The sequence below is a fragment of the Poecilia formosa genome, unplaced genomic scaffold (assembly GCF_000485575.1).
Source record: "Poecilia formosa unplaced genomic scaffold, Poecilia_formosa-5.1.2 Scaffold339, whole genome shotgun sequence".
In the NCBI taxonomy this organism is placed as follows: domain Eukaryota; kingdom Metazoa; phylum Chordata; class Actinopteri; order Cyprinodontiformes; family Poeciliidae; genus Poecilia; species Poecilia formosa.
Genome location: NW_006800278.1, coordinates 487,284 through 499,371, shown reverse-complemented (window position 1 = coordinate 499,371; position 12,088 = coordinate 487,284). Strand labels below are relative to the sequence as shown.

The following is a 12,088-nucleotide window of genomic DNA, read 5'->3' as shown; positions in this document are numbered from 1 at the left end:
AACTGATCCGGATCAGTTTGGCTTTGGACTCGAACCAGTGGGCCCAGTATGGGCGGAGCTGCTGGAAGCAGAAATGCAGCGGGAACTGGGGCGGAGCAGTCCGGGTCTCACCGTTGAGGCTCAGGCTGTGCTGGATGGTGCTCAGGGTCGGGTGCAGCGCCAGCGGCCGGGGGGGTAGAGACTGCATGGAGGCCCCCGCGCTGCGCTCCGTGAACGGCCCCTGGTGCTGTGGAGGACCCCCGAAATCATCTGCAGGTCAGAGACAGACAGTTGTGAGAGGAGGCCCAGCGGTTCTGAATTATGCGGACCGCCAGGTTGGTCCAGATGGATCAGAATGATCCGTGAAACATTCTAGACTTTCATCACTATCGGAGCCTGACGGCAGCATTCCCATCTTCCTGATTAAAAAAACCTCCATCATGACCGAAATGTACAGAAGAAAATGCACATTTTAGACCGCAGTAGTGCCGAGCGATTAGCACAGGACGGACGTAGCATCATGGAAACATCGTCCAGCAAACTGACGATGAAGTTGCACATTGCCATGATTGACACAAAGAATGTCAGCTAGCTAGCTGGCTGGTTAGCAAAGGTACATTAGCAGCTAGTTAGCGGTAGCCTCAACCGCCTTGAGTCACAGGACAGATTGAAGATGTCTGTGTATGACCAAAACTTTGTCTGACAGAAAATCCCTCAGACAACATGAGATCAAATAGTCCTGCCATCATGACCAATGTAGGACCTCTGAGTGACGCCGTGAAGGTCAACTCACATACTTTGTAATGAAATTAGAATATTTTAAGGCCTTAATAGGGAACAAATTAATTGAAGTCTTTCTAAGAGTTTCAAGGATGTGTGACGGTACGACAATGAGAGCAACCCGATCAGAGGAGAGGACGGAAGAGGAAGAGGAAGAGGAAGTACCGAGCAGGCTGAGGCTCCGCCTGGGAGGGGGGGGAGGGGTGGGGGGGTGCTGAGCGCTGCCCCCCCTGCGAGAAATGTCCACATCGACCAGAGACACCGTCTCACCTGGACAGAGGAAGGAGGGAGGGGTTAGTGAGCAGAGAGGAAGAGCTGAGTGATGAAGATGAGGAGGCGTCGCACGTGACAGGTGATGAAGATGAAGCTGCTGAGGTTCATCCCGAGTTCCTACCTGCGGTTCTAAAGGAGAACCTTGTGGACCCACAAACAGCCCAGATGTGTTTTTAACCTGTCTAATGGGGTCGTTGTCATGGCGACTCAACCTCCTACAAAACCGACCCAGCATCGGTACCAAACGTCTCGGTGTTTCAGAACCAGCTGAGCTGAAGGAGCCAGAAGGACGACAGAACCGATCCGCCGTGGCGTTAAACAGGGCTGCCGCCCATGTTGGAAATCTCCATGGTTACCAGGCTGTGACACAAACTACTTTATAACTTTATACGCCTCACCCTGGAGTTATTGTTACTTTTTACCCTAAAATGTGTGAAAAAGGTGAAACAAACCACAAAGCAAACCAGGAACTGCTGGACTCATGGACTAAAATCTGACCAATCAGCCAACAGCTACGTCAGCGCTCTGAACCAATCCGCTAACAGCTACGTCAGCGCTCTGAACCAATCCGCTAACAGCTACGTCAGCGCTCTGAACCAATCAGCTAACAGCTCCAGGGTTCCCTCAGATCTCGCTCATCGCGGTGGTCGAGTTATCAGGAAATTTGAAAGCATGAAGAGGTAATTATTTGTTATCTGACATGATTAACTGTACTTAAACTACTGAGCCTTAAAAAAAGGCAAATAAAATAAATAAATTGTTTGCGCTTGTGTTTTGGTGCTGTTCTTTCACCTGCTGGATGTTACTGTTTGTTATTTATTCAAGCGGATTCACTTGTTTGGTAGGAGTGCTCTGATTGGATGGAAGTAAAGCCTGGCGGTCCGCCATGTCTACAGAAACAGGAGAACCCTGATCCGCATCACTGCCTCCAACCAATCAGCTGCAGCGACTCGTTAACATCTCAGTGATCTTCACCCAAACACCTGGTCCACCAGAAACCACATGATGACTCATGGCTGTTGAGCAACAGGTTGTAACATTGACAGAGTGTTCCTGCTGCCCACACCTGACCAGGTGAACTCACCGGTGAAAGCAGGAGTGAACGGCACCGGGGAGAAGGCACTGTGAGGCCTGGACACCTGCAGCCTGGAGACAACAGAACAACGGTTAGCACAACAACATGAACACTGAACAGCTTCCACATGACGAAGCCATCAGATTGGTCTGATGGGTCAACAGACCAATCAGCCACTCTCAGGCCACCATCTTGGAAATCTCCATGGTTACCAGGCTGTGTCATCAGTCATACCTGACCCAAACCCTCCCTATGGGAACCCCAAACAGCTGCCATGGAGACAAGCTTTATCTGAGGTCTGAGAGAAGGATGCTGTCTCCATGGTAACTTCCCATCTCTCTCTCTGTGCTGAGCAGTGAGACTGCTGGTCACCATGGCAACAGCTGCGGGAAAAGTTGCGCGGGAGCCGTATGAAGTTGGGTCGGATCTGAGAGCAGAAATAGAAACGTTCTGATGATGTAAACAGAACGGAGACGAACCGTCAAGGTCCGGTTTCAGGCAGAACATCTGGGTCTTAACTGAGCCAGCGCTGGTGGTTCTGATGAACAGAACCTTGGATCGGGCTCTGTTACTAAACAGAACCAGATAAGTCCAGAATCAGATGAGCAAAAAGATGACAGACCAGAGTTTAGAAAACTAAAACTAGAACAACCAGATTCAGATCCAGAACCAGCAGAACCTCCAGAACCGGTCAGCAGTCCTTGCTTCAGTTTCTGGAGGTTGCAGCTGGATTCCCTGAAGGTCCAGACCAGAACCGGCCCGGTTCTCTGTAACGAGGCGAACTCTGGTCTGTTACAGCTGCGGTTTGTCGTTCAGTTCTCCAGGTTTAACGAACCAAATAAACCAAAAGGACCCGAGTTGGTTCAGAACTGCCGCTCAGCTGGCTGACACAAGCACTGTTTAGAAACAACTCATCATCAAAAACACCAGTTGGCGTGGAAACTAAAGGACTTTGACTAGTCCACTGCAGGGGTTCCCCCTGGAATCCTACTAAGGCCGGTGGTCGGGCCGAGCGTAATCCACCAGAACCACCCTGGTTCTGTATTGAAAAATGTTCAGTTACTGAAGTTGGAGGCGCAAGAGCGGGCGTCACGGCTTGGAAACAAACCCAGTTGATCCGTCTTTCTGTTACTGGTGAATAAAAACCTGATTTACCAACATTCAGCCTGGTGGGGGAGCAAAGCCTGGTGGCCTCCAGGCTGATAAAATACCGGGACGAACCGGCCGCTGTCTTCTTCAACCCATCAACTGGTGGAGTCCCAGTTTGGACTGGGACTGAACTATTGGACTCAACCGGTCCCAGTAAGGACGGTTGGACTCAGAGATCAGGGTCCACCCAGACCATCACCTCTCCACCGCCGTGCTTCACAGCTGGGAGGAGGAATTTGGTTTGTTCCAGAAGTGTCGCCTCTCCTTCCTCCAAGAAGCCGGACTGGTTCAGTGACCTGACCTTTGACCTGCTGCCTGACTTCTGACACGTTAAAGCCTTCAGAGGAACAGCAATTTGTCTGGAGAAATCAGATCAGCCTCCATGAGGCTCTGAAAGGTGCCGTCGTCATGGTAACAGAGGGATCTTACCTGTCCTGGTCGGTGCTGCTGCAGGTGGACCCCCACACGTCCAGCAGGCTCCCCCCTGACGAGGTGGAGGACGCCAGCGACGGTCGCTTGTCCAGCAGGCCGCCCGACCCGCCGCTGGAGCTCTTGGTTCTGAACAGCTTGCTGAGCCGGACCTTCAGGGACCCCCCCTTCCTCGACTTCCTCCGCGGCGTCCTATCATTCCCCCCTTCCAGGACCGTCAGGGGGGAGGCAGCCCGCCCGGCGCCACCCGCTGCCACGCCGAGCTTCGGGGTGGCGGCGCGGCTCTGCGGCTGGGACCGGGACTGGTGCTGGTGCTGCGGGCGCGGGCCCGGGTCAGGGGGAGCGGCACCGGTGGCCGGGGGGCCCTGTGGAGCTGCAGGGGGGGTGGCGGCGGCGCGGCATGTCGGCTCGGTGCAGACGCCCGCCTCCTCAGCCAGTCTGTGGACCTGTCGCATCAGGCCACTCAGCGTCCCGGCACTGAACACGGTTCCGGCACCCCCTGGCGGCCCCCCAAAGTCGCCCCCCCCAGCTTCCTCCTCGCCGTCTCGCCCCCCGCCCTGCGGCAGCTCTCCGACCTGCTCGGACCCCAGGCCTTCCAGAACCAGCAGAGCGTCGCTGGTGTCGCTGGGGTCATCTCCAGGGGCAACAGGACCCGCCGCCAGGATGCTGTGACAGGAGCAGCGAGGGGAGAGCGGCACCCTATCTCCCTCACCCAATCCCTCCCTGCCCTCGCCCAGTTGACCCAGCTTCTGGGCCAGCACCAGAACCGGGTCTTCAGCCCCAGACGGGCAGGTTCTCCTGAGCTCCAGCAGGCCCAGGCGCAGGGCCTGGTCCAGCAGACCCGGGGGCCACTTGGCCAGCCGGTGTCGGTGGCACAGGATGGGGATGGACTCCGGGTCCAGGGCAGGGACCGGTGGGGGGTTCTGAGGCCCGTCGGACCCTTTGGATAGTCTGACGACCGGGTGCCACTGCAGGTTCTCCTCCGGGGATGGGACACAGCCAGAGTTCTGCTCCTTCCCGCCTCCAGGTCGGAAACCAGCTGTGCTAGCAGAACCCGAACCTGGACCCGGCTCCAGCTTCTGTCTCTCTGGTTCCTCCTGCAAGAACCCAGCTGGCGACGGCTGCTCCAATCCGGACCGCAGCAGGTTCTGTAACACCATCAGCTGTGCCCTGGATCCGTGTCCGGCCGAACCGTCCACGAACCGCTGCGCCGCTGCGGCAAAGTCCTCAGGCGGCGGGGACAGCGGCGCCTCGGAGCTCGCCGGGCCCTGCGACAACCCCAGACCGCCCTCCAGCTCTCCCTTCCCGGGGAGCGGCGAACTGTAGTGCGGGGATGCGGATCCGAGGCCTGCTGAGGGGCCGCTGGAGTCCACATCAAACCCGCCGCCGTGGTGTCCCAGCGCCGCTTTCACTGGTCCGAACCCGCCGCCTCCGGACCGGATCAGGTCGTCGGGCTCGTCCAGCCGGTCGTACTCCGCGGCGGAGACGAGCCGCATCAGGACGAAGTCCGGAGACATTTCTTGCTGCGCGTCATTCATGGCGGCGGGCTAACGTTAGCGGCTCCGCTCTTACATAACAGCTGCTGCATCTCCGCGCCGAGCTCCGGGCCGCTCCGGGCGGCGCACACTGCGGTCCGGACCGGGTTGGGACGGGGACGGCTCCACGGGACCACCACGGAACAACAAGGGGCATGAGAAACCCGCCCGGTTAGCCGCTAGCCTCCAACCGAGTCATCCTCCAGTGAGACAACGGGATGTGATGAAGAGGAGGGCGGGGAGCGAAGCTGCGCAGGCGGCTTCGCTGATCGATCAGAGCCGATCGATCAGCGGGGCTGGAGAGCCGATCAGCTGCTATTATTATTATTATTATTATTTATTATTATTATTATTATTATTATTATATTTTATCAGTTATAATTTGTAATTACTTTTGTTTTTAAATAGGTTTTCAAGATTATTTAAAATATTAGGTAATATCATACTAAGTACTTCTGAACAGAAGGAAATAAGATCTTCATTACTTTTTTACCTTTTCATTTATTAATTTTTTCCTGTCTCCTGTCTGTTTTTAGTTCAATTATTTTTGTTTCTTTCTTGCTTGTTTATTTGACAGAAGTTAAACTGTCTTTATTATGGTTTGAGTATTTGGAGGACATAAATAATGTGCCAGTAAACAGAAGTGGATGAAGCGGGAAATCTTAAAGCCAGATTCATTGGGATCCTCCAGGATGAGCTGTGCGCAGGAATTTCTAAAATATTTTTAAGCAGATTGTTATCAGGTTTTCTGTTTCATTAATTTAGTAAATCTGTGACGGTACTATGCTCTAAACTATGACTGAACTGGAGTTCCATACCAAGATAGAACCTCCGCCATGTTTTACTGAACGATAGGTTTTGTTGTAAGTTTCTCTTACATCAGAAAATTTTCTTTAAATTCAAATTTCAAATTCAAAAATACTTCATTGATCCCAAAGAGAAACTTAATGTTGTAACACTTTAATTCAAATTCTTCACAGGGTTATACTGTTGGCAGGAACGATATCTTGTAGCGGTCTGTATTACAGTGAATGTGAAGAAGCCTCTGACTTAAGACAGTTTTCCTAAGAAAACGTTAACTTTGGATCCCTGACTGCTTCACACCATTAAAAGATGATCCAAAGCTTCAACACAGTTTCAGATTGTGCTACATATTTTTATGCCTGACTAATTGTGTAGTGTAGTGTTATTTTTATCCAAATAAATAGTCAATCATGCAACGCTTTATAAGATATCAGTTGACATCTCTTTAGGAATCAATTATTTGGAGCTAAAATATTATTTCTAAAATCTCATGTGTCTCTCTGCGTTATCCTTGAGACGTTAATATTTCTGTTTTTCAAGGACTTTGGAGGCAGATCAGATTAATTCTCAGATTAGATTATCTGTCAATCCAAAATTGAAATTAAAAACAACGCATCGCTGCGAGCAGGGTTCGAACCTGCGCGGGGAGACCCCATTGGATTTCAAGTCCAACGCCTTAACCACTCGGCCATCACAGCTGTATCCGTTTCCCGCCCTCACCTGATCACCCTTTCAACTGTGATATCCAGTGGGACGGTCAGGTTTCATACAGTGTTGCGACATGTTTTAATTTGGTTGCCAGTAGTTCACATTCGGAGCTGAAAACGTCTGGCTGTCGCTGTAAGCGATAGAAAGGTGGTGTAATTTGAGAATGCTTCCGCCAGAGGGAGACAAATCTCCATCCCTAACAGAACAGATATACAGATGATTCTTCTGCACAGCAAAGCTGAAGTTGGTTTCCATTTCCAGCTTCCAATAGCTAAAGGGCCATTCCACCTAATTTTTCACTAACTTCAGCATCTTTAATCGACTCTAGTTTAAAAACTACAACACCTAGACACTAGATTATTCTTCTCTTCAAGCTGAATATTTAAAACCATGTTTGGGATTTGTGAAACCTTTTTTTTGATTTGTGAAAACTCAATAAAGTTTGATTTTCACAATTTTTTTCATCTCTTTCATACTAGAGCTGCTCTAATTAAAAAACTACAACACATAGACACTTCAAATCTGGACTAAATTATTTTTGCTCTAATAACAGAATATTTCTAACCATGTTTGGGATTTGTAAAACCTTTATGTGATTTGTGAAACTTCACTAAAGATCAGATTACTATTCACACTTGTTCCATGCAGTTTTTTTTTTTTTTTTTCAAATTTAATTCTAATTCAAAACCACTTTATTAATCCCAATGGGAAACTAAATGTTGGTGTAACTCATTAATTCTTCAAAGAGTTATTGTAGATGGTGATGCCTGTTGAAGGAAAGATCTTCTGCAGAAGGTCTGATCGAGGTTTGAAGTGTCTAGGTGTTGTAGATTTGGAATTAGACCAGTTCTAGTGTGATCCAGATACAAGAAAGTGGTCAAATCAACATTTATTGAAGTTTCACAAATCAGAAAAAGGTTTCAAAAATCCCAAATATGGTTTCAAATATTCTTCTATTAGAGCAGAATAATCTAGTCCAGGTTTGAAGTGTCTAGGTGTTGTAGTTTTTAAACTAGAGTTGATTAAAGATGCGGAAGGTAGTGAAAAATTAGGTGGAATGGCCCTTTAGCTATTGGAAGCTAGAAATGGAAACCAACTTCAGCTTCGTGAATTACGGTTTATCCTCTTATATTATGTCTATGGGTTTATCCTCTCCTCCATGCCACAAGGAGGCATCAGTGAGCTCACCATTGGCTTGTTGTGCTTAGGTAGCTTCGTTGTTATGGTTACAAACCATCTAATGAACTACGGCTAGTGTTTGATAATAGTGTTAATATGCAGATAAACCTGAATGAATGAGTTCATTATAAAATTACCTTTGACCCCTAATTAATTTGATGGCTAAATAGCATTTATATGTAAATTCTGTTATCCTATTCAAGCCTACGGAAATCTATTTCTACCACTTTGATGAAAAATAACGGATTTAGTGACCTCATTAAAACTTATTTTCTCATCATAGTACATGAGGTAGTATTGCATAACACTGAGATACATATTATGTCATAGTATCTTAGTTAGGGTAGGACAGCTAGCCAGTTGCGACAGTTTATGTAATAATATAATGTAATAATTGTAGGAGACAATATTTCATATTATGAGACGGTATGCAGAGGCCTCAGACCAGCCCAATTATTAAACTCATGTAATTCTAATCTTATGTTAAATAAACATGTCCATCATACTTATTCTGTAATTCGGTGTATTTTTCTAAAATATTTCCAATTCAGCGCCAGAGTTGCTTTACAATGTAGCTTTTTTCCAAAAGTGCATATCATATATTCAGTGTAGTTGTGTCCAGTCAAAACTCAAGATATGTGAAATATTAATCAGAAAAAATGATTTTATGGTACAACAACTTGCCATAAACAGCTTTAGGACCCAAACAAAGAGAGAAATCAGGGAAACGGCCCGGTTCTCCCGATTAACCAATCCAGGCCCGACAGCATCTTGTTAGAAGACAGCAGTGTTGTGATTAGAAAGTATTTCATAACATGATGAATATTCATAGCTATACTGAGAGAATTTTATCTCAGCTGAAACCTCACGATGGGATACCAGGCTGGGTTTCAGGGAACCTCAGAAGAAATCCAGGACTGGATTCAGTGTTCCTGGAAGTGGACCGACCTTCAGCCCAGGAAGTAAATGAAAGAATAAAAAGCTGCAGAGTTCTCCTGTAGGTTCTGTCCGGGACCCGCGTTGGTCCATCTATCAGCAGGAGGTTCTGGAACCCAGAAGCTGAGCGGGTTCCTTACCTCTGCAGCGGTTCTGCTGCTCATCGTCACTCTGCAGCTGCTCTCAGATCAGATTTCAGCATCAGAACAGGCAGCAGGAGGTTCAGTACAATATAGACTTTATTAGTTCACTAAAGTTTAATATGAAATAAAAAGCAGATTGGCTTTAAATCATTCACAATTCAGTAATCGAGTTTCCAGGATCATCATGTCAACACAGGAAGTCCATCCTGCCTGCAGCGGCTGCAGGTTTACAAAATAAGAGCTGGAAAGAGGCCTTCAGCGTCGGACCGCACTGAGCACGCTCACAAACCCAGAGGAGCGCCGTGAAGTTTAAAAAAAACAAAACAAAAACGAGAGAAATCATGGTTCTTTGTGGCGTTGAGTAAACAGACCGACAGCAGGAGGCGCCAGAGTTCAGCTTCCAATCAGAGTCCAGAACGATTGAGTCCAGAAGAAGAGCGAAATCACCAGAACTGCTCGGGGAATGTTTCATAGCATTTTATTGTTTTTAAATTTATTTTCTCATCATAGCAATGGAAAAATAGAACCTTTTACAAACGTCTTCAATTTTCTGAAATCTTTGAAACAAGCAAAAACCGGTGAGTGACCCGATCCCGACCCAGTGCAGCGGGGCAATCAACGTGAAGCAGCTCACAGCACGCGCTTCCAGGCCTGCAGCTAAAACTATTCCCATTTGGCACTCGCTCCGCAGCACCGGGCTTTTACTCTGAAGGGCTCCAGTGCTGCTGTCGCCAGGTAAGAGCGCGGAACGCCGGAGTGGGCGGAGCCTTCCGGCCCGGGTCGCCGTTTTAGTGCTCAGAAGAAGAAAAGTAAGAGCAACAAAAATCTAAAGTTTTCCACAGAAGAAGTCCACAAAGTCGCTCGTTAATCTGATTCCACAAAAGTTTCTCCCTCCCCTCCTCCCCCAGCGTGGGGGCGGTGGCGGGTCTGTGACGTCATCATGATGTCATACGAGGGGCCAGCTACACGGCGAAGGAGGGGCTTGTTTCTTTAAGGGGGAGGAGTCAGAGTCCAGTCCACAGGCCGTCCAGGAGGAAGAGGAGGGGGGGGGGGTCGCCAGCTGGAACTGAAGGTGGTGTGATGTCATCATCTCTCACGCTCACACAGACACTCATCTCACTTCATCTCACGTCACTTCCTCTGCTGCAGCCAGCGCTGCCACAGACGAGTTCATTCCAGACGAGTCACTGACCTCACGTCGCTCCGAGTCCAGACCTCAGCAATCTGAGGGGAGAGGAGAGAGCCAATCAGCAGAGAGGAGGGGAGGAGACGGCCAATCAGAACAGAGCTCCAACATTAACTAGGGATGTTCTGATCAGGGTTTTGCTGCTGATTCCAATACCGATCACCAATGAGGCTGATCACCTGGACTGACTATTTGTTGCTTTAGGTATAAATGCTGCTATGTGATCTGGTGAAATAAAAAACGATCTGGTAATAAATTCACCGAATTAACAAACATGCAACAAACTTGCAGGCACAAAACAGCAGCTAATCAGAAGAACTGAAAAACCTGCAGCCAAACATTCAACAGTAAAGTTCTCTGAACCCTAAATTATGCATGAGTCAAATTAATCTCAACATGGCCGACATCTAATAATGTCTAGTAACGAAGGAGACATTCATTCAGAGTCAAATGCAGGCTGCATCAAAGTAAACAATCCTAGGTTACCAAATCACAACGTCCTGATAATCAGCTGCCAGGCCAACGCTGGCTCTGATTGGCTGTTTCTGACTGAGCCGAGTAATTCTGCAGAGCACAGGAGATCGATTATCATTTATTTAGTTTTTCATAAAGAATCTCACGTTTGGACATAGTGAAAGTTTTAATATGTGAAATCTTTGTTGTCGTTTACGTTACAGAGCAAACGCTCCGCCTATGAAATATTTCAACATCTGGACATGTTGCGGTTCGCTGCAGTGCATCATGGGCCTTGTAGTGTTTAAGACCAGAATTCCTCAACAAGATGAAGAAATAATTAGAGAAATTTGGATGCAACTAAACGCTCGTTTGGACCTACAGCAGAACATCTGGATTCGGTCAGAACTTCAGGCACAAAGACGAGTTCTGAAACTTTTTAATGTCAGTTCAGGATTCAGTAGAAAGTTAAAGTTCAGCTGCAGAGATGGAGCCGACAGCAGCAGCAAACATCCAGCATAACAACGATCTGCAGCTTCAATAAAACAGCTGGAAGTGGTTCTGATCCGGTTATTCACCAACCAGCGCTACGGAGGGCTGATGCTGGAGACAGGAAGGATGAGAAGAACCAAGAAGGAGAGAAAAAACAAAAACAACAAAGGACAAAATAAAAAAAATAAAAGTAGAAAGAATAACCGATAAATATAGAAATATACGCAATTTTTCATTCCCTCATTCATTTATGAATGAATGACTTCAATTTTATTTCCTTATTAATTGTTAATTTTGGCAGGCTCAGGCCTCCATACATTGTGGCTAACTGAACTCTGAACCATCTGGACCTTTTAAAGGTCCGGCCCGCCAAGCAGAACCTGCTGATTTGGGTCGAGTAGTTCTGCTGTAATCTGGTCGGTCCGTTTAATCCAAGGGGGCCCAGGAGGCCCAGGGGGGTCCTGGAGGCCCAGGGGGGTCCTGGAGGCCCAGGGGGGTCCTGGAGGCCCAGGGGGGTCCTGGAGGCCCGGCATCCTGTATCTTTTAGTTCTCTCCCTGGTTTAACTCACCTGGATCAAATGACGGCTCATCAGAGGCCTGACCTGCTGAGGACGTCGTTTCTGCCACCAGGGAGAGAATCAAACATGCAGGACGCCTCTGGTTTAATCAAACAACAAAGCTGGAGAAAACCCAGTTTGGTTCTGCTCCGCGCTGCCCGCAGACAGGACGGGTCGGAACCGCTACAACCGGCTCCCGGGCCTCAGAACCTCACCAGGCTTGGCTCTTGAGCTTGCGCAGCTCCTTGGTGGCCCAGGTGGCCAGCGTCTTGGTCTTGACGATTTTGGAGCGCCGGCCCTCCGTCAGCAGGTCGTTGATCAGCGGACGCATCTCCACCAGCTTCATCATGTCCTTCCCGAAGGCCGTGCAGAGGTCGCTGAGGTCACACACACAGATTAACACACACACA

General features: G+C 48.5%; 2 protein-coding genes and 1 non-coding gene across 4 annotated transcripts in view; all 3 read right to left on the bottom strand.

Annotated features, from left to right (window-relative positions):
- LOC103153082 (suppressor of cytokine signaling 7-like) overlaps window positions 1-5,514 on the bottom strand; it is a 13,015-nt gene extending 7,501 nt beyond the window's left edge. The window contains exons 1-4 of one of the 2 annotated variants that reach the window (XM_007573869.2): window positions 3,686-5,514; window positions 2,117-2,178; window positions 925-1,029; window positions 112-249 (exon numbers count right to left, since the gene is read on the bottom strand). In XM_007573869.2, the coding sequence (XP_007573931.1) occupies window positions 112-249; window positions 925-1,029; window positions 2,117-2,178; window positions 3,686-5,223 (1,843 nt within the window). In that variant the 5' untranslated portion in view covers window positions 5,224-5,514. The remainder of the gene's footprint in view (window positions 1-111; window positions 250-924; window positions 1,030-2,116; window positions 2,179-3,685) is intronic. The other variant, XM_007573870.2, reaches the window with a different exon arrangement.
- A 1,126-nt stretch (window positions 5,515-6,640) lies between these two features.
- On the bottom strand, window positions 6,641-6,722 carry trnas-uga (transfer RNA serine (anticodon UGA)). Its single transcript has one exon. It is a non-coding gene; the product is annotated as a tRNA-Ser (tRNA).
- Window positions 6,723-9,068: 2,346 nt separating this feature from the next.
- kpnb1 (karyopherin (importin) beta 1) overlaps window positions 9,069-12,088 on the bottom strand; it is a 22,074-nt gene continuing 19,054 nt past the window's right edge. Inside the window, exons 21-22 of the mRNA XM_007573867.2 lie at window positions 11,894-12,055; window positions 9,069-10,214 (exon numbers count right to left, since the gene is read on the bottom strand). Of these exons, the coding sequence (XP_007573929.1) occupies window position 10,214; window positions 11,894-12,055 (163 nt within the window). The 3' untranslated portion in view covers window positions 9,069-10,213. The remainder of the gene's footprint in view (window positions 10,215-11,893; window positions 12,056-12,088) is intronic.